Source organism: Hyla sarda, chromosome 5 (assembly GCF_029499605.1).
Source record: "Hyla sarda isolate aHylSar1 chromosome 5, aHylSar1.hap1, whole genome shotgun sequence".
NCBI classification, from domain to species: domain Eukaryota; kingdom Metazoa; phylum Chordata; class Amphibia; order Anura; family Hylidae; genus Hyla; species Hyla sarda.
This window is the reverse complement of record NC_079193.1, coordinates 218478008-218504215: the sequence shown is the minus strand read 5'-3', so window position 1 is coordinate 218504215 and position 26208 is coordinate 218478008. Positions and strand designations below refer to the sequence as shown.

Genomic DNA, 26208 nt, shown 5'->3' with positions numbered 1-26208 from the left:
CTGTTTATTAGAGATCTGTGGTGTCAGGTGAGGGTAATGTGTGTACTTAACCTTTTTGTGACGCCAAGGCGTGGTTGACCCATACACCACCCGAGGTAGACCAGCTTCTCCTGTGCCAGGCACGGGGCAAATAATCACTCCGATGCAAGGTTACGGATAACTGGCTTTACTAAGGAAAGATGGTACAATCCATTACAGCTCAGATTAGCATGAAGGAGATGCAGGGGGGACTTTTGGAAGCTCATCGGCTTGCTGAGACTTATAGTTGATTGTGCTTTATATGACTGACTTGACTTGTATGCAACCCACGGTAGACTTTAATTACTTGTACTTGACTAACTTGACGGACTTGACTTGAATTGATCCCGGACTTTAGTGCTTACCTCCAGGCTTTGACTTTTACCCAGGCGCAGGGGTTAACTGGTAGAAGATGTGTTCTTGCTGGACTAGGCCTCAGGCCTCCTTGAGAATCACATACACACTTCTCTCAACTGTACCTCAGAACTGAACTCTGAACTCTGGTTACGCTATACAGTATATGGAGCAGGTTTTGAGCATTTCCATTGGACAGATAAGTCACATGGTTAACCTCTGCATTCTCCCCTAACAACAAGGTTCTTAACAACAAGTTTAAGCTTTAAAGTGACAAGTACATAGAAAATACCAATACAGGAACCATTGCATAACAGTTTATAATATAGAGTCCTGAGGAGTGTGGGCCAAAGACAGACATTGAAGCAGCATCTGCCACACAGGATGGGCAGGAGTACAGAAGAACATCTTATTCTGTACTGGGTCACCACGGATTCATAGTATAGTGCCAGTATTATCTATAGTAGTTCCCATTTATCCATGTGACAGTATATTTCCACAGAAGCTGTCTTATATGTAAACTTCAAGAAGTTAATAAAGAGGGAAAGATTGGAAGCACACCAGGTGCATCATGGGCTTGAAATGTTTTCCTACTACATACAAAGTGAACTCGTTCTGAACAAATACTTAAAGGGGTACTCTGCCCCTAGACATCTTATCCTCTATACAAAGGATAGGGGATAAGATGTCTGATCGCTGGAGTCCCACCGCTGGGACTCCAGTCTGGGCACCACGGAGAAAGGGGGAGCTTTATCAAAACCTTTCCAAAAGAAAAGTTGCCCAGTTGCCCATAGCAACCAATCAGATTGCGTTTTTCATTTTGCAGAGGCCTTGTTACAAATGAAAGAAGCAAGCTGATTGGTTGCTATGGGCAGCAGGTCAACTTTTCCTCTGGACAGCTTTTGATAAATCTCCCCCAAAGAGTACCAATAGATCTTCCTAGGACCTCTTAGTATTACTGTCCATAATATACTGGTCACCATACCCGGAAAAAAACTGGTTGATAAGAAACATGGCACGCAGAAATATTCATAAAGCATGCATTTCCATGTGAAAAATCCTGCACAGAATTAGGGCAGAGGACCAAGGGATACTGCTGTGGCTTTTCCCTTTGTATGTTGTGGATTGTGCCTCAAGTTTGAACATGGATTCAGCCCCAATGCAATAGGATTAAATGTGCCCAGGCTACATGACAAAGTTTCAATATAGAGTTTGCTCACATAAGTGGTATGTCATTTTTTTAAATTCATGGATTTAACTTCCAAGGTCAAAGGAATCCATGTTGTATGAACTAGGCCATGGACTTCCATTGAAAACAATGGAATGAAGCATGTGAGTTGATTTCATAAGGGTTTTGATCTGAAATCTGACAATCCATTGGAAAAACATGTCCTAAGAAGATTAATTCATGATGCAAAGCAATATGAAGATATTTGGGGAGATTTATCAAAACCTGTGTAGAGGAAGAGTGGAGCAGTTGCCCATAGCAACCAATCATATTGATTCTTTTCTTTTTAAAAACACCTCTGAAAAATTAAAGAGGCAATCTGATTGGTTGCTATGGGCAACTGCACCCCATTTTTTTATATGCAGTTACTGCACTGGAATGAGATTTTAATACATGCAGATGGTATATCTCCTATTGTACAATAAACTTATACTTTGGGGTGTTACACATGTACCCCTATATAAACACATTACTTTACTAAAATAGTAAAATAGTAGAATTCACATACTTCCCTTCTCTCTTTGATGTTAAGTAGCATACAATCATTTCTTATGTGCATTCTCTAAATAAGTACATTTTCTAATATTTTAAATTAAACTGAGAAATCCTTTTTCACCCATGTGTCTAAGTGTGAAAATGAAGCAGATTGTTACTGTAATATCAAAAGCTTTCAGAGCGGATATGCCCAATATTTATCCTTTCCTTTGAAATATACATTGAAAATCCTGTTTACTTCAGTGTTGGATGCTGAAGGGATAATGGGATGTTTCTGACCAGACCTATATCCAAGTAAAATGCACAGGAATACACAGTTTCATAGAAAGGAACTCTGTAGTAATAAGTAACTTTTTGGCGCTGGTTAATTGAATCGGGCATTGCGGCAATGTGCTAGGGTTTATGTGCATTTTTTTTTTATATAATACTAAATGCAAATTAGACAGAATTCTTGAAAAGGATAAAAACTACTAAGCATGAAATAAACCTGTGCTTTTCATAGAAGCTTATAGTCAAAATTTTGTCAACAATTTATGGGGGAAATTTATCAAAACCAGTGCAGAGGAAAAGATGTCCAGTTGCCCATAGCAACCAATCAGCTCGCTTCTTTCATTTTTAAAAAGGCCTCTGCAAAATGAAAGAAGAATTCTGATTGGTTGCTATGGGCAACTGGGCAACTTTTACTTTGCAGAGGTTTTGATAAATCTCCCCCAATATAGCTTCTTAAACAAAAAGTGTGTGTCAAAGATGCTACTGAGCTCGAATAGCATTGGCCTGATATGTCCCAATTGTACCCACTTTACCAAATACAATGGGTGACATGTCAATTCATTAAAAGTAATCAGTGACATAATTGGCACCAGTAATGGTAAAGGGTAGAGGCCTAAAGGAGATAGAAAGGGGATTATTACTGAGCGGGTGCCTGCAGAGGACTGGATGTTAACTGGGTGAAGTCCAGACAACAATTTCCATTTAAAAAAATTCCATACAAAAATAGCAGCTAATAAAAGTCCATTTAGGAGAACAATCATGGTTGTGATTAAGGTACATTAAGGTTTCCTTACATTTCTCTTGAGTTTAATTTCTCCTTATATTTCTATTGGACTATTATTAGATGCTATTAGTGTTGAGCGCGAATATTCACAATTTGAATATTTATAGCGAATTTTGCATATTTGCGAATATGGCAAATATAGTGCTATATATTCGCAATTACGAATATTCATAATTTTTTTCCCCACAGAACACATCACAGTGATCTCATTCCTCCCTTCTTCCAGCTTGTGGTCTAAAGAAGGGTCCTATACTATTTACTGTGTTAGACTGGAGAGTGAATATTCGCAAAAATGAGAATATGCGAATATCCTCATATTCGCGAATATCGCCACTAAAACTAGATAGGTACATAGCTAGTGACGATATTTGTGTGAAAAATGTCATAGACCCATTGTCACTTCTGTATAGACCAAGAATATTAGGAGATAGATAATATAGATAGATAATTAAGATAGCTAGATAGTTATCCGCATGCGCATACGTGCATGCGAATTTACGCAAAGCAAAAATAACCACGAATATATAAAAAATGCAAATTTCACAAATATAAGATGAATATTCGTCCATATATTTGCTAAATATGGTGAATTTAAATATGGCATATGCCGCTGATCACTAGCTGCTATATTTGTATGGAGTTTGTATGCAAGAAGGAATAAAAGCTGTGAGGGTTTTATACTCGTTTAAAAATGTCCTCCTTCGGACTCCTATAACTTTTTTTATTTTTCCGTATATGGGGATGTATGAGGGCTCATTTTTTGTTCCATGATCTTTAGTTTTTAAAGGTAACAGGTTTGTTTTGATGGGACTTTTTGTTCGCTTTTTATAAGTTTTTTAGGGTATACAAAGTGACCAAAAATACACAATTTTGGACTTTGGTATTTTTTTACGTATACGCCATTTACCGTGCAGTTTAATTAATGTTATCATTTTATAATTATTATAGCTATTATAATTATTAATATTATATTATATAATTACATATTTCAGACATTTACACACACGGCAGTACCACAAATGTTTATGTTTATTTTTGTTTACATATTTTTTTTTAAATGGGAAAAGGGGAGTGATTCAAACTTTTATTAGAGAAGGGGTTGATTCACATTTTTGAACTTTTTTTACATTATTGTTTAGTCCCCATAGAAGATTATTACATGCAATCTTCTGATTGCATACCCTGTTCAATGCTTTGCCACAGCATGGATCAGTGTTATCGGTGCTAGATTGCTCCAGCCTGCCATGGCTGACTAGAGCTCCAGAGCAATGATCGGATGGCGAGGAGGCAGGTAAGGGCCCTCCCATCATCCTCTAAGTTGAACGGGACACTGCAGTTTTACCGTGGTGGTCCCTTTCGGCTTTGCCGTGCTGCCAGGACTGTATTTTTTATTTTATTTTAGACTCCATGATCATCTTTGATTGCTGCATCTAAGGGATTAATGCAAGGAATTACCACGATTGGTGATGTCCGGTATTAGCCACGGGTCCCGGCGGCTGATAGCTGCCGGGACCCCCTCGTTATGACGCATGCATCATAGAAGGGGAATGGGACAAGGGTGTACAGGTATACCCTTCATCAATAAGGTGTTAAATTTTCAATGTTATTCCTCTTGAAAAATGTACAAATGATAATGGATAATTAGGCGTCACTTTTCAACTTTCAATATGTTTTTTTTCTCTACACACTTTAATGAAACCTTTAAGATAAAAAATGTCAGTTTTTTAACATATGTATTTAACTGCAGTATTTTTGTTTTGATTTATACTATGTGAACTTAGCATAAAAGTTTTAAACTATGTTTGTTGTACTTTCTGTTCATTATGTTCTTTATGTAGCAATTTCATTGTTTTAGCATGCATTTGTTTCATAGGATACACAAGGAAAGCTGGATTGTAGATGTATTTCAACGCATTACATGTGATGAAGGGGTTTGCCATGTTCCTTATGATCTGGAAATCTCGAATCAAGAATTAAGCCATATTGTCAGAAAAGCTGAGCAATGGCGAGGTATCAATGGAGAGCGAAGAAAGGTAGGAACACGTACTATATCTCATGGCACTGTACATTATTTAATGACTATTTAATGGCTGCAACAATATGGAGTTGAGAAAATGGTGGCAATTTTTTTTGTGAGCCCCCATGTGCCACATTTAAATGCAATCTGTCATCTTGAGGAAATGGGACATTACATATGAGAACCCAGAAATGCATTGACAGTTTTTATGTAGCTTTTAGTTTTTAAAGGAAAATAACAGTGAGCAATTGATCCTTCTTGGAATGGTGGCTCTTTAACCCCTTAAGGACCCAGCCATTTTACACCTTAGGACCCAGCCATTTTACATTTTTTGCACATCTGACCACTGTCACTTTAAACATTAATAACTCTGGAATGCTTTTAGTTATCATTCTGATTCTGAGATTGTTTTTTTCGTGACATATTCTACTTTAACATAGTGGTAAAATTTTGTGGTATCTTGCATCCCTTCTTGGTGAAAAATCCCCAAATTTGATGAAAATTTTGAAAATTTGGAATTTTCTAACTTTGAAGCTCTCTGCTTGTAAGGAAAATGGATATTCCAAATATTTTTTTTTATTCACATATACAATATGTCCACTTTATGTTTGCATCAAAAAATGTATGTGTTTTTACTTTTGGAAGACACCAGAGGGCTTCAAAGTTCAGCAGCAATTTTCCAATTTTTCACAAAATTTCCAAACTCACAATTTTTCTGGGACCAGTTCAGGTTTGAAGTGGATTTGAAGGGTCTTCATATTAGAAATACCCCACAAATGACCCCATTATAAAAACTGCCCCCCCCAAAGTATTCAAAATGACATTCAGTCAGCGTTTTAACCCTTTAGGTGTTTCACAGGAATAGCAGCAAAGTGAAGGAGAAAATTCACAATCTCCATTTTTTACACTCACATGTTCTTGTAGACCCAATTTTTGAATTTTTACAAGGGGTAAAAGGAGAAAATGTATACTTATACTTACTCTCGAGTAAGGACATACCTCATATGTGTATGTAAAGTATTCGGCGGGCGCAGTAGAGGGCTCAGAAGTGAAGGAGCGACAAGGGGATTTTGGAGAGTACGTTTTTTTTAAATGGTTTTTGGGGGGCATATTGCATTTAGGAAGCCCCTGTGGTGCCAGAACAGCAAAAAAAAACACATGGCAAACCATTTTGGAAACTAGACCCCTTGAGGTATGTAACAAGGAATAAAGTGAGCCTTATACCCCACAGGGGTTTCACGACTTTTGCATATGTAAAAAAATAAAAATAACATTTCACAAAAATGTGTGTTTCCCCCCAAATTTCAAATTTTTGCAAGGGTTAATAGCAGAAAATACCCCCAAAAAATTATGAAGGTATGAAGGTACCCCATAAGTTGACCTGAAGTGTACTATGGGTGAACTACAATGCTCAGAAGAGAAGGAGTCATATTTGGCTTTTTGAGAGCAAATTTTGCTCGGGGGCATGTCGCATTTAGGAAGCCCCTATGGTGCCAGGACAGCAAAAAAAAAAAAAAAAACACATGGCATACCATTTTAGGAACTAGACCCCTTGAGGAACGTAACAAGAAAAAAAGTGAGCCTTAATACCCCACAGGGGTTTCACGAATTTTGCATACGTAAAAAAAAAAATCACTAAAAGGTGTGTTTCCCCCCAAATTTCACATTTTTGCAAGGGTTAATAGCAGAAAATACCCCCCAAAATTTGTAACCCCATCTCTTCTGAGTATGGAGGTACCCCATAAGTTGACCTGAAGTGCACTACGGGCGAACTACAATGCTCAGAAGAGAAGGAGTCATATTTGGCTTTTTGAGAGCAAATTTTGGAAACTAGACCCCTTGAGGAACGTAACAAGGCGTAAAGTGAGCATTTACCCCCACTGGTGTCTGTCAGATCTTTGGAACAGTGGGCTGTACAACATTTTTAATGTACATGGCCCCCCTCGGCGTTTGCCTTGGATGCCTGCTGAAGCATTTCAGCAGGCATCCGATTCCAATCTGTGCCCGGCGCGCGGCAGGGACCGGAAAACGCCAGGACGTACGGGGAAGTCCTGGGTCCTTAAAGCCCAGGGTCCTGGGTCCAAAGGGGTACTCCGGTGAAAACCTTTTTTCTTTTAAATCAACTGGTGAAACCTTTTTTCTTTTAAATCAACTGGTGGCAGAAAGCTAAACATATTTGTAAATTACTTCTATTAAAAAATCTTAATCCTTCCAGTACTTATTAGCTGCTGAATGCTACAGAGGAAATTCCTTTCTTTTTGTAACACTGATGACATCAAGAGCACAGTGCTCTCTGCTGACATCTCTGTCCATTTTAGCAACCATGCATAGCAGATGAATGCTAAGGGCAGCATGGTGGCTCAGTGGTTAGCATTGCTGCTTTGCAGTGCTGGGGACTTGGGTTCAAATCCCACTAAGGACAACAATAAATAAAGCGTTATTATTATTATAATAACGTCAGCAGAGATAACTGTGCTCGTGATGTCATCAGAGAGCATTCCAAAAAGAAAATAATTTCCTCTGTATTATTCAGCAGCTAATAAGTACAGGAAGGATTATGATTTTTTAATAGAAGTAATTTACAAATATGGAGCAACGTAGGAAAATAGTCAGCTCACCCAGCCACCGCACGGCAATGTAATCCTCCAAGGATATGAAGAAAGCTGATAGATGCCATCGATTAAGAAACTTCACCTTTATTGGAACCACGTAAAATCATCGACATGGAGAGACTTCAATAGGACAAACATTTAAAATTCCAGGAATCACTGCCAAGCATGATGCGTTTCAGGTCATGTGACCTTTCATCAGATGCATGCAAGATGCATCATGCATCTGATGAAAGGTCACATGACCTGAAACGCGTCATGCATGGCGCTGATTCCTGGAATTTTAAATGTTTGTCCTATTGAAGTCTCTCCATGTCGATGATTTTACGTGGTTTCAATAAAGGTGAAGTTTCTTAATCGCTGGCATCTATCTGCTTTCCTAATTTACAAATATGTTTAACTTTCTGCCACCAGTTGATTTAAAAGAAAAAATGTTTTCACCGGAGTACCCCTTTAAGGCTGGATGTCTAATCTAGATCTAAATACGTTTAAAACCTATGGCTGTGAATATCTACAAGGATGCTGAGAAATAGTGTGATAAGCAAATGTGGAAAGGAGTAGCTGTGAGTTTAGGATTGGTGTATTGACATATTGAAAATATATAAAGTAAACAGTAAACATATACGAATAAACATGAACCCACCACCACACCTATGGTGTCGAACTGACCTTATGCAGTTGTGCAAAAAGGTGAGCGCATCTATATTGTAGACTTGTGGGATTATAATAGATGTAGCACAGTCTGCTGCTCGACAACCCTCTTTTCGTGACCCAAAGGTTGCGGAATAGGGAATACTGGGCAGAAATTATGTAAAAAAATGAAGGGTCTATTTCTTTGAGTGCTACTGTGTTGTGGTTCCACAAAGACTTTGATATGCCAGCATTTGCACAGGACTTTCTTTATTCAGATAGATTTGCAAAAGGACAATGCCTTTTGGTGCAATCTAGTGCCTTCCTCGGGTGCACAAAACAGTACGGTTCCAGGCTGCGCTCCTCATCTCTGTGAGATGCATTTCCTTGTGGACATGGCAATGCATTTCCCTGTGAACAACATGGAAAGAATAGACATGATCTTTCTGTGGATCCTGGAACCTGAATTTCCGTGCCAGAAACATCTGGCGCATAAATGCTATCATGTAAACATTGCAGCAGAATCCCATTGATATCAATGAGACTCTGCTGCTGTGGAATGTCTGTGTGGAATATTCATGCAGAATTCCACATGGACATTCTGCCGTGTGAACATGGCCTTAGAGTAGGGTCCCACGTGTCGTATTTTGCTGCATATTTGCTGCTACATATTTTCCTACCTATTTAAGTCAATAGTTAACAAAATAAGCTTCTTATTTTGCTAGCCATTGACTAGAATGGGTAAGAAAAAACACAGCAGTAAATAGGCTGCAAAATACGATAAGTGTGACCCTACCATTAAAGGGGAACTCCGTTGGAAACAAGTGGAAAACAAATGTTTTCAAATCAACTGTTGCCAAAAAATTAAACAGATTTGTAAATTACTTCTATTTCAAAATCTAAAGCCTTCCAGTACTTATCAGCTGCTGTATACTACAGAGGAAGTTGTGTAGTTATTTCAGTCTGACAACAGTGCTCTCTGCGGAAACCTCTGTCCATGTCAGGAACTGTCCAGATTAGAAGCAAATGCCCATAGAAAACCTCCTGACACAGACAGAGATGTCAGCAGAGAGCACTGTGGTCTGACGGGAAAGAGCTTCACACATTTTTCTGTAGAATATAGCAGCTGACAAGTACTGGAAGGGTTAAGATTTTTAAATAGTAGTAATTTACAAATCTATTTAACTTTATAGCACCAGTTGATTTGAAAACATTTTTTTCCCACAGGAGTTCCCCTTTAAGTGTCCTTAGGTTAATAGTTGCCTTTTGAAACTGCAGTAGTAATCGTGGGTGTGTTATTGAGATAGGTTAACTAGATTATGGAAATGGGGACTACATTATCGATACAGAGTGGCAGGATGAATAAGCACTCAATGAATAATAAACAAATATGTTTTAGTTTTTAGATACTTTTTTATATTATTAGAGCTTTATTAACAGCACTGTTCTTTCCATACATCGGTGGTTGTTAGCAATCTTTTTGCTTCATCCTATAGAACCATTACTTTAACCCCTTAACGACGAAGGACGTATATTTACGTCCTGCGCCGGCTCTCGCGATATGCCCCGCGTCATATCGGGTCGGTCCCGGCGGCTATCAACGGCCAGGACCCGCGGCTAATATAGGACATCACCGATAGCTGTGATGCCCTGTATTAACCCTTCAGACGCGGCGATCAAAGCTGACCGCCGCGTCTGAAGTGAAAGTGAAAGTAACCCGGCTGCTCAGTCGGGCTGTTCGGGACAGCCACAGTGAAATCGCGGCATCCCGAACAGCTTACAGGACACAGGGAGGGCCCTTACCTGCCTCCTCGGTGTCCAATCGACGAATGACTGCTCTGTGCTTGAGATCCAGGCAGGAGCAGTCAAGCGCTAATAACACTGATCACAGGCGTGTTAATACATGCCAGTGATCTGTGTAAAAGATCAGTGTGTGCAGTGTTATAGGTCCCTATGGGAGCTATAACACTGCAAAAAAAAAGTAAAAAAAAAAAGTGTTAATAAAGGTCATTTAACCCCTTCCCTAATAAAAATTTGAATCACCCCACTTTTCCCATAAAAAATAAAGTAAAACAGTGTAATTGAAACTAAAAATAAACATATGTGGTATCGCCGCGTGCGTAAATGTCCAAACTATAAAAATATATTGTTAATTAAACCGCACGGTCAATGGCGTACACATAAAGAAATTCCAAATTCCAAAAAAGCGTATTTTTGGTAACTTTTTATACCATGAAAAAATGAATAGAAAGTGATCATCACGGTGCAAAATATGAGTCCTCATACCGCCCTGTACGTGAAAAAATAAAAAAGTTATAGGGGTCAGAAGAGGACATTTTTAAACGTATACATTTTCCTGCATGTAGTTATGATTTTTTCCAGAAGTACGACAAAATAAAACCTATATAAGTAGGGTACCATTTTAATCGTATGGACCTACAGAATAATGATAAGGTGTCATTTTTACCGAAATATGCACTGCATAGATACGGAAGCCCCCAAAAGTTACAAAATGGCGTTTTTTCTTCGATTTTGTCGCACAATGATTTTTTTCCGTTTCGCCATGAATATTTGGGTAAAATGACTAATGTCACTGCAAATTAAAATTGGTGATGCAAAAAAAAAAAGGCCATAATATGGATTTTTAGGTAGAAAATTGAAAGGGTTATGATTTTTAAAAGGTAAGGAGGAAAAAACGAAAGTGCAAAAACTGAAAAACCCTGCGTCCTTAAGGGGTTAAACTACCAATGATAAAGACTCTTATCCCACAAAATAGAGAAAGTTCCACAATTAAAATTTGTTTTTTACAATAAAGAAATGTTATTCAAGAATGAAGAGAGAGTAATATTGCCATAAAGAATCATTATTAAGAAATGGATAGAGTTTTTAAGAACCATGAGAGAAATGTAAAGATATAGATCTTATATAAAAGGAAATGTAAATATTCTATATTTTGCCCATTTTATTTTTTAAATCTGATCCCACAAGTCAGATGTCTGCGATATGATCTGCCTACGAGTAAGTTACATAATTAATTATTAATTCTATTAACTACATGATTCTGCAGAACAAAATAATAATAATACTGATTGCAAAAACATGTACTAAAGGACAGCTAAAATCGAATATGATAGCACCTAATAGTTTGTCATTGTAATGAGTTTTGCATGTTTAATTAGATAACAATGTTTTTATGATTAGGTCAGAATCGAAGTTTCCTATTATAATGCAGTTCACAAAGTAAACTTGTAATTTGCTTTTGCAGTGAAATGATCTTTCAGGGACAAAATATTATTGGACACTTTTTCAAAATGGGAAAAATACACATCTAATAAAAGTGTACAGCAAATCTTAATTAGAATGGGATTTTCAGGTACAGTACATAAATTGATATGTCAGTACCATACAAGTAGTAAGGCAATTGTATTTTCTATACTTGCCGGTGTATGGGATCACTTTCTTATAGGAATCTTAGCACAAAGTGCAATTCTGTCCTTTTGTGTACCTACCAATCCAGCTGTTTTAGGATGTCTTCCAGGCAATCCTTCTGTGAAATCCTTCAGTATCTTGTTATAGAACAGGAAGAGCTGAGCAGATCAAAATACTGTATATCATTCAAAAGTACTTTTGATTGAATTATCTGATCTTTTTATGCTTGGGAGTCAAGTGGGTGAACCTTGGCACTGCCACTGGACTCCTAGAAATAGAGGGAGCTAAGTTATACTGAATCTTTTCCCACTAATATATATGCCTATAGATTAAATAGAATTTTCATAGTGACAGGTTCCCTTTGAATTATGTGGAGATAGTTTTGATATATATATATATATATATATATATATATATATATATATATATATTATATGAAGACAAAACAGTTTCTGTATCACTACATGCATTTAGTAACAATTTGTAAGGCTAGGGTTACACTGCAACTTTCACCATAGTACGGGAGCATGGCTACAGATCTCTGTGTCGCTGCATGACAACAATGATGAAGGAATTGTTTTGTGAGCTGCAACAGTCATAAGAAATTCATCCAAGACGAACTTCATGTTGTTGTTTCAGACACTTGCAGGTTGCAACATGACCACATTCACTTTCATTAGCTATCATGCAGCAGCGCCACACAGTGGTTTTTGGGTATGCAATCCATGTCAAATCCAAGTCACCATGTAGCCCTAGTCTAATGTTTTATTTAAAGAGTACTTGTCAAGATCTTGATGAATTTTATAATCCTCCTAGTTCACTGCCCACATCATGATAAACCACTCCCACCAGTTTTTATTTATTTATTTATTTTCCACCTTGATATTGCTCTGTATTTTCTGCTCCGTCTCAGTCAGATTCACAGTCTGGGAAGCCATACTGGGGAGAACTTCCTCCATCACTCAGCTACACACGGCTCATAGCAGTTCAGTGTGAGATGACCTATGATTGGCTAAGGCTGCAAACCCCCCCCCCCATCAGCACTAAAGACTGAATTTCCTGATTTTGGACTTCTGCCAGGCCAGCAAGATTCCAAAGTCTGTGCAAGAGATGGTGAGAAATGTGCTTTTGACAAGTAGGGAGACAACTAGTGGCAGCTTTTTTAAACACAAATAAAACATGGAAAACTTTTTTTTTTTTTTAAAACAAAGTACATGAGAAAGATTTTTTATTAGCCACAAGGAGTGAAATAGCAAAAATTTGTTTTAATTAGAGATGAACGAATTGAATCTGATGAATCCGAATTTGTTAAAAATTTCAGGAAAAGTTTGATTCGCAACGAATGCAAATATTGCCGCAATTCGATCATGTGAATCGCTTCCTTAAACATTTGGTGCAGTCCAGGCTCCAGAGCATCTAAAATGGCGGATCCACTTGTGAGGACATAGGTCAAGGAATCCTGGGAAGGTGAGAACCAGGGTTGGCAGGATGATCCTGAATCACATGCAGCATGCAGCCTATCAGCAGCCGGCCACCCCTGTGATCTCACAGCCCTATACAATCGGTGGCCATCTTGCGGCCAGTAACATCAGCATTCTATTACAGAGAGATAGGGACAGACAGCAGTCTGTGTTGCACAGAAAAGCATTTTTTACAGCAGCGATTCCCCTCCCAGTCACATCAGCGTTCCATTACAGAGAGAGAGGGATAGACACCAGTGTGTGTTGCACAGAAAAGTATTTTTACAGCAGCGATGCACCTCCCAGTCATATCAGCATTCTATTACAGAGGGAAAGGGGCAGAGAGCAGTGTGTTGCACAGAAAAGCTTTTTTAACAGCAGCGATTCACCTCAAGCCAAAATCCAGCTTAGTAGCACTGATAGGGAAGGGAGTGAGATTGAGAGAGAGAGAGAGAGTGCAATTTTGGGTGTAGTACACAGCACACACTGCCGTACTGGTGTGTACAACAACTGAATAGCTAATAGTAGCAAGCCAGTTAGGGTGAGCAGAGCAATAAAAGCGTATTGTCCTCTATTAAGTGTAACCTGTGCGTACAACTAAGTGATGTACCATTTTCTTTCTGTTAAAGTTTTAAGGGCCTAGATACTGTGAAAGGCCAGGCAAAAGTACACACCTGCTGGTGTTCTAGACAAATACTGTTTTAATCATACTGTAGCGCATTGTCCTCCCTTCATAAGTGCATACCACATACGTACATCTAAGTGGTGCACCATTTTGTTCCTGTTCAAGTCTTTAGGGCCTAGATACTATGAAAGGCCAGTAATAAGTACACACCTGCTGGTGTTGTAGAAGCACAGTGGAGCGTATTGCACTACCCTCATATAAGCACTAAATATGTCAGGGAGAGAAGTGCAAAGATGTGCACAGAGGAGTGGCAGATGCCTTAATTCATCAGGCAGAGGTCGCAGCAGACTAGGGGTGAGTAGCAGCAGGAGTTTCAGCAAGAGGCCTGGGCTCCCAGTATCAGCTAGCGGTTGTGTCTCGACCAGTAACCCATCTGCCGTCATCGATTGGTTAACACGGTCATCCACTTCATCACAAGTGACATCTGACACCCCCAGTCAACAGTCAGTGGGTTCCTCAGACACAACCCTCAGTTGGCATGCCCTGGGAGCAGTCCCTGTCCTCCTATTGCCTCTGTCCTATGCTGTTCACTCCCCCATAGAAGTATTTTGGCTGTGGGTTCATCTCCCCTATTTAGTGTGCACGATCTACTAGAGGACAGTCAGCAGCTACTGCCCAGCCAAGAAGTGGAGGAGCTGCTTCCTCCGCTAGGCTGGCAAGTAGTGATGAGAAGAATGGCATGGGAGGTGGTGTTGCGAGCGTTCAGGCTCCTGAAACAGACACTTTTGAGGAATCTGAGGAGGACATCAGTGGCGTGCAGACACAAGTCGATGATGGTGAAGCCGATCACACTTGGGAGCCGGATGCAGAAGGGGCTGCATCATCATCAGGAGAAGAAGTTGCAGGTTCCCCATGAGGTGGCAACTGAGCCAGCAAGATGGTAGCATGGGTGACAGTAAGCATGGTGGCAGAAATGGAAAGTCTGGAGCCAAACGTGCCCGGCGTAGACCCCTGCTTTGCGGCAGCCTCCCTTCCCGGGAGGTAGTGGAACAAGGGTTCCTGAAGTCAGCAGCAGTCAATCAGTGCATACTGTTGGTGGGAAAAATCAGCTACTCGGTGGTGTGGCAGTTTTTCATCAAACATCCGGAGGATGTTAACCTGGCCACATGCAGGATGTATTAGCAGAAGGTGTGGCCAGGGTCCCAATGTTGGCACCACGGCTTCATCATAAAGCGGGCTGGGAGAACAGTGGCTCCGATGTGGTGGTCCAGCCTGCTGCATCACCCAATGGAACGCCGCTCCCTGTTTCAGCTTCACCACCTCAGCCAAAGTGAGCTGTGTGTCATACCCATCATATTTCGCTCCAGGTGCTCCTGCTCCTCCTACTTTGAGTCATTCCGCCAGCAATCCATCAGTGAAGCCATGTCTAAGAGACAACAGTATGCGCCCTCTCATCCAATGGTGCAGAAGCTGAATGTGCTCCTTTCCAAGTTGCTGGTGCTGCAGTCCCTCTCTTTTCAAGTGGTGGACTCTGCCCCTTTCAGAACTGATGGCTTGTGCTGAGCCGAGGTGGAGAGTCCCAAGAAGTCATTTGTTTTAAGAAGGCAGTACCAGCCCTGCACAATTTTGTGGAACAGAAGGTGGGCCAGTCCTTGAGCCTGTGGGTGTGTACCAAAGTGCACGGCAACGCCGACGTGTGGAGTTGTAACAACGGTCAGGGACAATACATGTCCTTTACGCCCACTGGGTGAATGTGCTTCCTGCACAGCCACAACAGCAACTCCAAACTCTCAGGCCGTTGGTCCTATGACAGTGTGCGACACTGCCTTCTCATCCTCCAACGTTTCCTCCACTACATGGACAAGTCTCAATGCCCTTCCAGCATACCATGTGTGCAGGGCACGGTGGTGTCACACTGTTCTTCACATGGTTTGCCTTGGTGAATGGAGTCACACAGGGGAGGAACTGTTAAAAGTCATTCATCAAGAGATAGAATCATGGCTTACTCCATGAAACCTGGCAACGGGAACCATGGTGACCGAAAATGAGAAGAACATCTTGTCCGCTCTGCGACAAGGAAGCCTGTTCAATCTGGTTGTCAAGCGATTCTTGAAGTGTTCCTCCAATCTGCAAGACATCCTAACAATGGAAAGGAAACTTTGCATGCACTTCAGCCACTTGTGCACCGCAAAGCACACCCTTCTTGAGCTGCAGCGTCAGAACGGTAACCCCCAACATAGTCTTATTTGAGATGTTTCCACACGTTGGAATTCCACCCTCCATATGTTGGACTGACTATACAAACAGTCAAAAACCATCACCAATTTCTTGATGATCCAAGCGGATAGGGGGGACTCCTTGTGTAACTTCAATGTAAACCAGTGGCCACTCATAGGTGACACCTGCCATTTGCTCAGGCCCTTTAGTCAGTCGTTATTAGTCAGTCGCTAGGATTACGGGATGAACAACGTCATTCCACTGCTTCATTTCCTACAACACCTATTGGAAACAATAGCTGGTTAGGGCTCTGGTGAAGTGGCGCTTACATCTCACGGCCATATAAGCTCTTTGGGGACTGAACTGGAGAGGGAGGGGCACAGTGGAGCACAGTTTAGGTTTCGCGAGATATGCGTTTTTTCTAGTCATCTGACAGGAGAGGAGGAGCAGGAGCAGCCAGAGGAGCTATAGGGTTATGAGGAAGGCGGGACAGAGGACCCAGACACACTGTTGCAGTATGCAGTAGAGATAAAGGCATGGAGTCCCTCTGAGTCACATGCACAAATGGCACGATGCATGCTCACTTGCTTGCATTGTGACCGCTGAATTGTCACCATTCGGCAGCGGGATAACTTCTGGCTCTCCACTTTATTGGACCCTTGCTACCGGTACAAAATGGGGGCCTTTTCTACACCCACTGAGAGGGAGGACAAAACTGACCTACTACAGGGACATCCTACGTAGTCAGTTGGCCGATGCCTATCTGCGTCATCGTCCATCCTCCCGCAGGTCTGACTCGGGGGGCCCTCTGTGATCACCTTCCACTGCCATGGCTGCTGGGTGGGGTGGAAGGAGCAGTACCAGCTCCATCAGCAGCAGCCTGAGTCTACAGTCGCTGATGAGTATCTTTCTTCACCCTCATAGTGAAGCAACTCATCAGCAGCAGGTAGACCTTGAGTAGGACCTGAACCAGCAGGTGGTGGCATACCTTGACATGACCATGCCAACACACCTTGAAGATCCGCTGGACTTCTGGGCAGCCAAACTTGATTTGTGGCTGCAACTTGCAGAGTTTGGCCTGGAAAAGCTGTCCTGCCCGGCCAGTAGTGTGTCATCAGAGTGGGTGTTTAGTGTGGCGGGGCCATAGTAACCCCAAGGAGAACTCGTCTGTCCACAAAAAATGTGGAGAGACTGACCTTTGGAAAGATGAATCAGGCATGGATCAGCAAGGATTTCCACCCACCAATGCCTGATGCATCAGAGTAGATTGACCATGGTGCTACACAACACTTCACAAATATGGGTAGTGCAAAACATATTTAAGGTGCTGCTCCCCAGTTAAAGACATTCCTCCGCATCAGACCACAAGTAAGTATTGAGGATATGCATTAGCTAAAACATAACTTTTCTTGGGATAAAATATATGTACCCACATTTTTTTTAGATCAAACAAAAGGAAAGGTGTGCAAGAAATACAATGTGCCACCTACATCACCAAGTATTGATGTGATGCAAAAACCTCTAAAAGGTGGAAGGGGACACCGTATGGTCCATTGTAAACGGTGGGGGTAAAAACTTCCCCTGTAATGCCCTACTCTCGCATTATTAATTCCCTTCTTGGCATGTGTTACTCGCTCCAAAAAAAGGGCAGCCCCACACAGGAACCTCTCCCTATTCCCACCTACAAACACTGCCAGTTTATTTGTGTGGGGCCCCCCTTTTTAGGGCGAGTAACACTTGCCAAGAAGGGAATTAATAATGCGAGAGTAGGGCCTTACAGGGGAAGTTTTTACCTCCACCAGTTACAATGAACCATACAATGTTCCCTTCCACCTTTTAGAGGTCTTTGCATAACATCAATACTTAGTGGTGTAGGTGGCACATGGTGTTTTTTGCACACCTTTCCTTTTGTTTGATCTCAAAAAAAGGTACATATATTCTATCCTAAGAATATTATTAAAAGTTAAGTTTTACGTAATGCAAATCCTCAATACTTGTGCACACTAACACTTTGACAAAAGAGACCGTTTTCTTCAGCCTACCTGCCTCAGCTACCATGCTGATGCCAGCTCCACTCTGTCTCATTCTGCAACTTTATGGTCTCCTCATGCTTCCTCCACCTCAAGGCTGTCTCATTCTGCAACTATATTGTCTCCTCATGCTTCCTCCACCTCCAGGCTGTGTCATGTAGCCACTATATGGTCTCTTCATGCTGCCGCCACCTCCAGGCTGGGTCATTCAGCCACTATATGGACTTTCTCATGCGGCCGCCACCTCCACGCTGTGTCGTTCAGCCACTATATGGTCTCCTCATGCTGCCGCCAACTCCAGGCTGTGTCATTCAGCCACTATATGGTCTGCCCTATGGTCTCGTTAGGCTGCTGCCACCTCCAGGCTGGGTCATTCAGCCACTATATGGTCTCCTCATGCTGAGGCTCTCTGTAGGCCAGAAATTGCCATTTTTAATGCAGATTCGCCGGGAATAAATTTGGACCGAATCTAATTTTTTCAGAAAATTTGGTGAATCGGCCAAATCAAATTTTTTAAATTCACTCAAATTTTTCAAATTTGCCCATCTCTAGTTTTAATGACAGTGTCCATTTAAGGGGGTTTCTCTTTAAAGGGTTGTCTCCTTTTAAATTTAAGCTTGGAAAATGGATCAGCTGATCAGTGTGGATTTAGCTTTTTAAATTTCCTATGATCAGCTGTTATCAATGGGAGAAGCTGCATTTAACCATACATTAAAAGGAAAAGTGTAATATTAAATGCTGACCAAGGGCATACCTTACATGAACATGGTGAGGTCGTTGCAGGTGGCACACTGTAGTGCCTGCAAGGGACAGTATGTTGACAGCTACAGTATGCCTAACATCCCTGCACAGAAAGGCACCAGTTATCAGCTCCATTGCATTCCCATCTGTAATATCACCTTGACAGAGCTGGAGATGTTCAAGCAGCCTTGTCTTCCTAAGGCTATTTCACACTAAGTTTGGCAGTGTTCGCTTGCTGTATGTGTTGATTCCCAAAAGGGTTAACAGACTATTTAGTCTCTGTCGGGCTAAAATACGTCAGTTTACTTTTTTGCTTCATCGATAGGATACAGTACACCTTTGGCAATTACTGCTAAATACAGTAGGAAAAGACCCTTAGCTTGGGTTTACACAGTGACGCACATTTACTTTCCCAATGTGAAAGTTTAGTGTTGACTTTTGCAATTGGTGCTGTAATAAAATTTTAACAAATTGTGATTCTTGACAAGAAGAAACCTGAAGAAACCCACACCTTGTGTTTTTTAACCCAATAAAGTGGGCTTGTTTATAGGTTTTTCTTAAAAACCATACATATATGAAACCTACACAGATCTTTGTACAGGCATCTCTTCCCAGTCCCTTCATCTTACTGGCACCTGGAGCACATGCCCCCTAAATACGCTTTTGTGCTGGCTCTTATGTGCTGCCCTGAGGCTGTGCACAAACCAATCCAAGCATTTGCCATGCTCAGTGATCTTAAGAAGCATGAAGTCTTGGGCAGGCAGTGGGGGACCCCATTAACAAGAAGCACAAAGCCTGGAGCTGGAGCTCCAATAACTCCAATAATTATCTGGTCCTGAATATTAGTTCCAAAACAAGCAAGTCTTGTGCCTTTATCTGACCTGAAATTGAAAATCCTCTGTGACTTCTAATGTTCTTATCCTTTATCGTTGGAGTATGTTATTCCATGTATATATGGTGCATCTATAGATCTGTTCCTCAGTTAGTGATTGGTTAAGTGGGCAGTTGATCCTGAGATGACTCCCTCTCATGAGCAGGAAGAAGCGGTGATGAGCGAAAGTGGTGATGATGTCATACCGGGAAATGCAGGAAAAAAGAGTAGGTGAAATATGTCCTTTTTTAATTATTACTTTATATCAGCTAAATATATATATATATATATATATATATATATATATATATATACAACAAGGAAAGCCGCACATCCCAGATAAAGTGCACGGGTGCCGTCAGCCAGATCCCAGGTCCAGGGTTCCACGTAGATACAAACAGATAAGCAGCAGCAACACCGTTTTAAAGTGCAAGATAGTGTATTTTATTCACACAACGTGAGGCAACGTTTCGGTTTGCTCACCAAACCATTTTCAAGCCTTGAAAATGGTTTGGTGAGCAAACCGAAACATCGCCTCACGTTGTGTGAATAAAAGACACTATCTGGAGGCGCATGCGCGCGGCTTACCGGAAGAGACGTGGGTGATGTAAGCTCCGCGCCAGTCTCACCTATCTAAGCCCTAATCAGCGCCCTAAAGGCTCCACACGCTGTGGTTTCAGTGCGAACTGGACCTGGTCATGCCCAGGAGGCAGCGGTCACGAAATAAGAACCTCTCTCAGCGTCTTTCTCAGTCCATTCCGGACTTTTTCAGAGCCTCTCCGAAACCCAATATGGCGGCGGCGGCGGCAGCCTCCCCACACCGCTCTGATATGGCGTCCGATGAAGAGGGGGAGCCGGACCTGGCGCAGATGTCCCCGGCAGATATGTTCCGCCAGATCAAGCAAATGTTCCAGTCGGAGCTCAGAAAAGCTGTCTCAGACTTCGCAGCGCAACTTCAAGATCTGGGCCAGATAGTCTCCGACAATGAAAACAAATTGGACGACTTAGCAGAGGCCGCGGAGTCTGACCGCCGGGATATCGATCTACATGCGGCCAAGCTTGATGCTATCGACCTCAAACTTGAAGATCTGGAGAACCGCTCCCGCAGAGCCAATATTCGCATTCGGGGACTACCTGAGTCGGAGACTAACCTGAAATCTGCGGTCGATGCGATGTTCCAGGCCTTACTGCCGCAATATGAGCCCGAGCTTCTCCGTATGGACCGTGTCCACAGAGCCCTGGGTCGCCCGAGATCTTCTGAAATGCCGAGGGACGTGGTCCTCCGACTGCACTACCCGGAGGTGAGAGATCCCCTGCTCTTTGCTGCCCGCAACCTGACAGCGCTACCTGGCATGCCCGCTGAAGTGCGCCTCTACTCGGATTTATCCCCGTCCATGCTGGAACGGCGCAGGACATTCCGCCGCATCACGCTGGCCCTGGTCCGGGAGGGGGTTGTCACGATTCGGCTTACAGGTAGTGGATCCTCTGTGTCAGCGAGGGATTGGCGTGGACCGTGCTGGTGGACCGGTTCTAAGAGGCTACTGGTGTTCACCAGAGCCCGCCGCAAAGCGGGATGGTCTTGCTGCGGCAGTAGCAACCAGGTCGTATCCACTAGTAACGGCTCAACCTCGCTGACTGCTGAGAAGGCGTGGGACAGAAGGACTAGGCAGAGGCAAGGTCAGACGTAGCAGAAGGTCGGGGGCAGGCGGCAAGGTTCGTAGTCAAGATGGATAGCAGAAGTTCAGGTAACACAGGCTTTGGACACACTAAACGCTTTCACTGGCACAAGGCAACAAGATCCGGCAAGGGAGTGCAGGGGCAGTGAGCAGATATAGTCTGGGAGCAGGTGGAAGCCAATTAAGCTAATTGGGCCAGGCACCAATCATTGGTGCACTGGCCCTTTAAGTCTCAGAGAGCTGGCGCGCGCGCGCCCTAGAGAGCGGAGCCGCGCGCGCCAGCACATGACAGCAGGGGACCGGGACGGGTAAGTGACCTGGGATGCGATTCGCGAGCGGGCGCGTCCCGCTGTGCGAATCGCATCCCCGACGGCCATGACAGTGCAGCGCTCCCGGTCAGCGGGACTGACCGGGGCGCTGCAGGGAGAGAGACGCCGTGAGTGCTCCGGGGAGGAGCGGGGACCCGGAGCGCTAGGCGTAACAGTACCCCCCCCCTTAGGTCTCCCCTTTTCTTTGTCCGGTAACTGCCTCCCCTGGGATGAGGACACCGGGAAAGAATGGAGGGTTTCCTCAACAGCAGGCAGTACAGCAGGAGTGGGAATGGGGAGGGAGGGCAGAGGGCGAAGCCTGGCACGGGGCAGTGTGTCACCAGGACGGGGGCCATGAGGAGGCACTGAGGCTTGCCTGACGGGACTGGGAGGGGGGGAGAGGCACTTCCTATGGCAGGCAGAGTCCCAGTTCTTGATCTCCCCGGTGGTCCAATCAAGGGTGGGAGAATGAAGCCGGAGCCATGGCAGACCGAGGAGGACCTCAGAGGTACAGTTGGGGAGGACGAAGAGCTCAATCACTTCGCGATGGGGTCCAATACACATCAGGAGGGGTTCTGTGCGGTAACGCACGGTGCAATCCAATCTGACTCCGTTGACCGCGGAAATGTAGAGCGGCTTGACGAGACGGGTCACCGGGATGCGGAATTTATTCACCAGAGAATCCAGAATAAAATTCCCAGAGGCACCAGAGTCCAAGCAGGCCACGGCTGAGAGGGAGGAGTTGGCTGAAGGAGAAATCCGCACGGGCACCGTGAGACGTGGAGAAGCAGACTTAGAACCAAGAGACGCCACACCCACGTGAGCTGGGTGCGTGCGTGCGTTTCCCAGACGTGGAGGACGAATAGGGCAATCCACCAGGAAATGCTCGGTACTGGCACAGTACAGACAAAGATTTTCTTCCCTACGGCGATTCCTCTCTTCCTGGGTCAGGCGAGACCGATCCACTTGCATGGCCTCCTCGGCGGGAGGCCCAGGCGTAGGTTGCAACGGAGACTGTGGGAGAGGTGCCCAGAGATCTAAGTCTTTTTCCTGGCGGAGCTCTTGATGTCTCTCAGAAAAGCGCATGTCAATGCGGGTGGCCAAATGGATAAGTTCTTGCAGGTTGGCAGGAATCTCTCGTGCGGCCAGCACATCCTTGATGCGACTGGATAGGCCTTTTTTAAAGGTCGCGCAGAGAGCCTCATTATTCCATGATAATTCAGAAGCAAGAGTACGAAATTGGATGGCGTACTCGCCCACTGAAGAATTACCCTGGACCAGGTTAAGCAGGGCAGTCTCGGCAGAAGAAGCTCGGGCTGGTTCCTCGAAGACACTCCGGACTTCAGCGAAGAAGGACTGGACTGTGGCTGTGGCAGGATCATTGCGGTCCCAGAGCGGTGTGGCCCAAGACAAGGCCTTTCCTGAAAGAAGGCTCACTACGAACGCCACCTTAGACCGTTCTGTAGGAAACAAGTCCGACAACATCTCCATATGCAGGGAACACTGAGACAGAAATCCACGGCAGAGTCTAGAGTCCCCATCAAATTTGTCCGGCAGGGACAAGCGGAGGCTAGGAGCGGCCACTCGCTGCGGAGGAGGTGCAGGAGCTGGCGGAGGAGATGGTTGCTGCTGTAGCAGAGGCAAAAGTTGCTGTAACATGGCGGTCAACTGCGACAGCTGCTGTCCTTGTTGGGCAATCTGCTGCGATTGCTGAGCGACCACCGTGGGAAGGTCAGCGAGACTTGGCAGCGGCACCTCAGCGGGATCCATGGCCGGATCTACTGTCACGATTCGGCTTACAGGTAGTGGATCCTCTGTGTCAGCGAGGGATTGGCGTGGACCGTGCTGGTGGACCGGTTCTAAGAGGCTACTGGTGTTCACCAGAGCCCGTCGCAAAGCGGGATGGTCTTGCTGCGGCAGTAGCAACCAGGTCGTATCCACTAGCAACGGCTCAACCTCGCTGACTGCTGAGAAGGCGTGGGACAGAAGGACTAGGCAGAGGCAAGGTCAGACGTAGCAGAAGGTCGGGGGCAGGCGGCAAGGTTCGTAGTCAAGATGGATAGCAGAAGTTCAGGTAACACAGGCTTTGGACACACTAAACGCTTTCACTGGCACAAGGCAACAAGATCCGGCAAGGGAGTGCAGGGGCAGTGAGCAGATATAGTCTGGGAGCAGGTGGAAGCCAATTAAGCTAATTGGGCCAGGCACCAATCATTGGTGCACTGGCCCTTTAAGTCTCAGAGAGCTGGCGCGCACGCGCCCTAGAGAGCGGAGCCGCGCACGCCAGCACATGACAGCAGGGGACCGGGACGGGTAAGTGACCTGGGATGCGATTCGCGAGCGGGCGCGTCCCGCTGTGCGAATCGCATCCCCGACGGCCATGACAGTGCAGCGCTCCCGGTCAGCGGGACTGCCCGGGGCGCTGCAGGGAGAGAGACGCCGTGAGCGCTCCGGGGAGGAGCGGGGACCCGGAGCGCTAGGCGTAACAGGGGTGAAGTATAAATGGGGATTTCCATTCTCCCTCATCTGCCAACTTAAGGGCGCCCCTACCAATTTCGCTCCCTGACTGAGGCCCAAACTACCCTCACTAAAGAGGGTATCCCCTGGACTGCCCCAGAACAGCCTCCTGCGACCGACTTGCCTCGAAGGGGCCCCCGACCCTCCAGGTCCTGGACCAGTGTTCCCTCGGCCCAGCGTAAATCACAGCGGTGCCTGGGGATGGCCCCGGAAGGTTGACTCACCGTTGCCAGTGACCCCCTCTCACCTGGCGCCCTGAAGCCACCGATCCTAGAAGGGCTGGTGTGACTGGACTGATGTCTCCTTCCTTTACTTCAAGAGATGGAAGTAAGCGGAGCCGCTATATTATACGGCTTCGCTTTCCAGTTTGACCTTTTTCTGTTTGTTCAGTGTTTTGTTTGTGGTTTGATGTTGTTCATTTTTGTTCGTCAGTGGGTCCATGTGTTCCATGGTTGTTCTGTCTTTGCGTGTTTGTCCCGTCTCCGCATTGCCTGGTCTTCCGTCTTATGTGTAAGATAATTTCCCATAATGTCAGGGGATTTAATTCCCCCTCCAAACGGAGGAAAGCTTTCATAGATTATAGATGCTACCGCCCTGATATAATTTGCATTCAGGAGACTCACTTCTCCCAGTCCTCCTGCCCTAGCTTCCTCCATTCCCAGTACTCCCGGTTATATGTCTCCTCTTTTGTCTCCAAAAGCAGGGGGGTACTGATTTGTTTGAAAAATACGTTGCCATTCGAGGTGACCCGCGTTCATACAGACTCCGAAGGCAGGTATGTCTTGCTGTTGGGCACCCTGTATGGTAAGCAGATCTGTCTACTTAACTCTTATGCTCCTAACTCTTCTCCTATTTCATTCTTTCTTTCTCTCTGCTCTTTACTCCTATCATACTCTTATGATGTTCTGGTGTGGGCGGGCGATTTTAATTTCGTCTACGATGGCGTCTTGGATAGATCCTCCCCTAGTCCCTTAGGTAGGTCTAGAGCGTTGCAGACAAGGTTGGTTTCGGCCTTCCATTCACTTCAACTTGCGGATGCATGGAGGGAGCACAATGGTCAGTCGAGGGGGTATTCTTACTATTCATCCTCCCAGAAAAATTACACTCGCATAGACTGGCTACTTCTCAACACCTCTACTCTGCCGTGCCTCCTGTACGCGAGACACATTGCCTCTCCCTGGTCTGACTATGAGATGGTATGTGTAGAGCTGGATCTTATAGGTGGTCCTACCACACCTTTTACCTGGAGACTTAACGAGTCTATGCTGACTAACCAGACAGTTAAACGTTCTCTTACAGCGGATCTCACATCCTACTTCTCCACCAATGCTACTCCGAATTCAAACCCGATCTGGGTATGGTCTGCCCACAAGGCCTTCATTAGGGGACGGCTCATATCGCTAGCCTCATACATGAAAAGAGGTCGCTCCCACCTTCAACATACGCTACACAACAAGCTTTCTCGACTCACCCTGGCTCACCAGCGTGCCCCCTCTCTTTATCTCCACAATGCTATCCGGGACACCAGGTTGCGCCTGGATGCTGTCCTGTCCACCGGAGTGGAAAAAGCGCTTAGGTGGACTAAGGCCACATACTACCGCTATGCCAATAAGCCGGATAGGTTGCTTGCCAATATGCTCCGCAGCAAACAACGGCTTAATTATGTTCACACCATTCAGTTGCACCCTGGTTCCCGGTCTTCCCACCCCGACAAGATTTACCAGACTTTTCACTCTTACTACTCTAGACTCTATTCTATCCCTGACCAGTCGCCTACCTTTGCTCCCAGTCTGAACTCTTTTCTTGACTCTACCTCCCTCCCCTCTCTCACTGACCTCGAGAGGGATCTCCTTAATTCTCCAATTTCATACGAAGATGTATCAGATACAATTGCGTCCCTGAAATTGTGAAAAGCCCCTGGCCCAGATG

The 26208-nt window shown here is 44.3% G+C and overlaps 1 protein-coding gene across 1 annotated transcript in view; it reads left to right on the top strand.

The window, feature by feature from the left end:
• Positions 1-26208, top strand: part of LOC130274555 (uncharacterized) — a 75816-nt gene that overhangs the window by 15129 nt on the left and 34479 nt on the right. The window contains exon 4 of the mRNA XM_056522994.1: positions 5023-5182. Coding sequence (XP_056378969.1) covers positions 5023-5182 — 160 coding nt within the window. The remainder of the gene's footprint in view (positions 1-5022; positions 5183-26208) is intronic.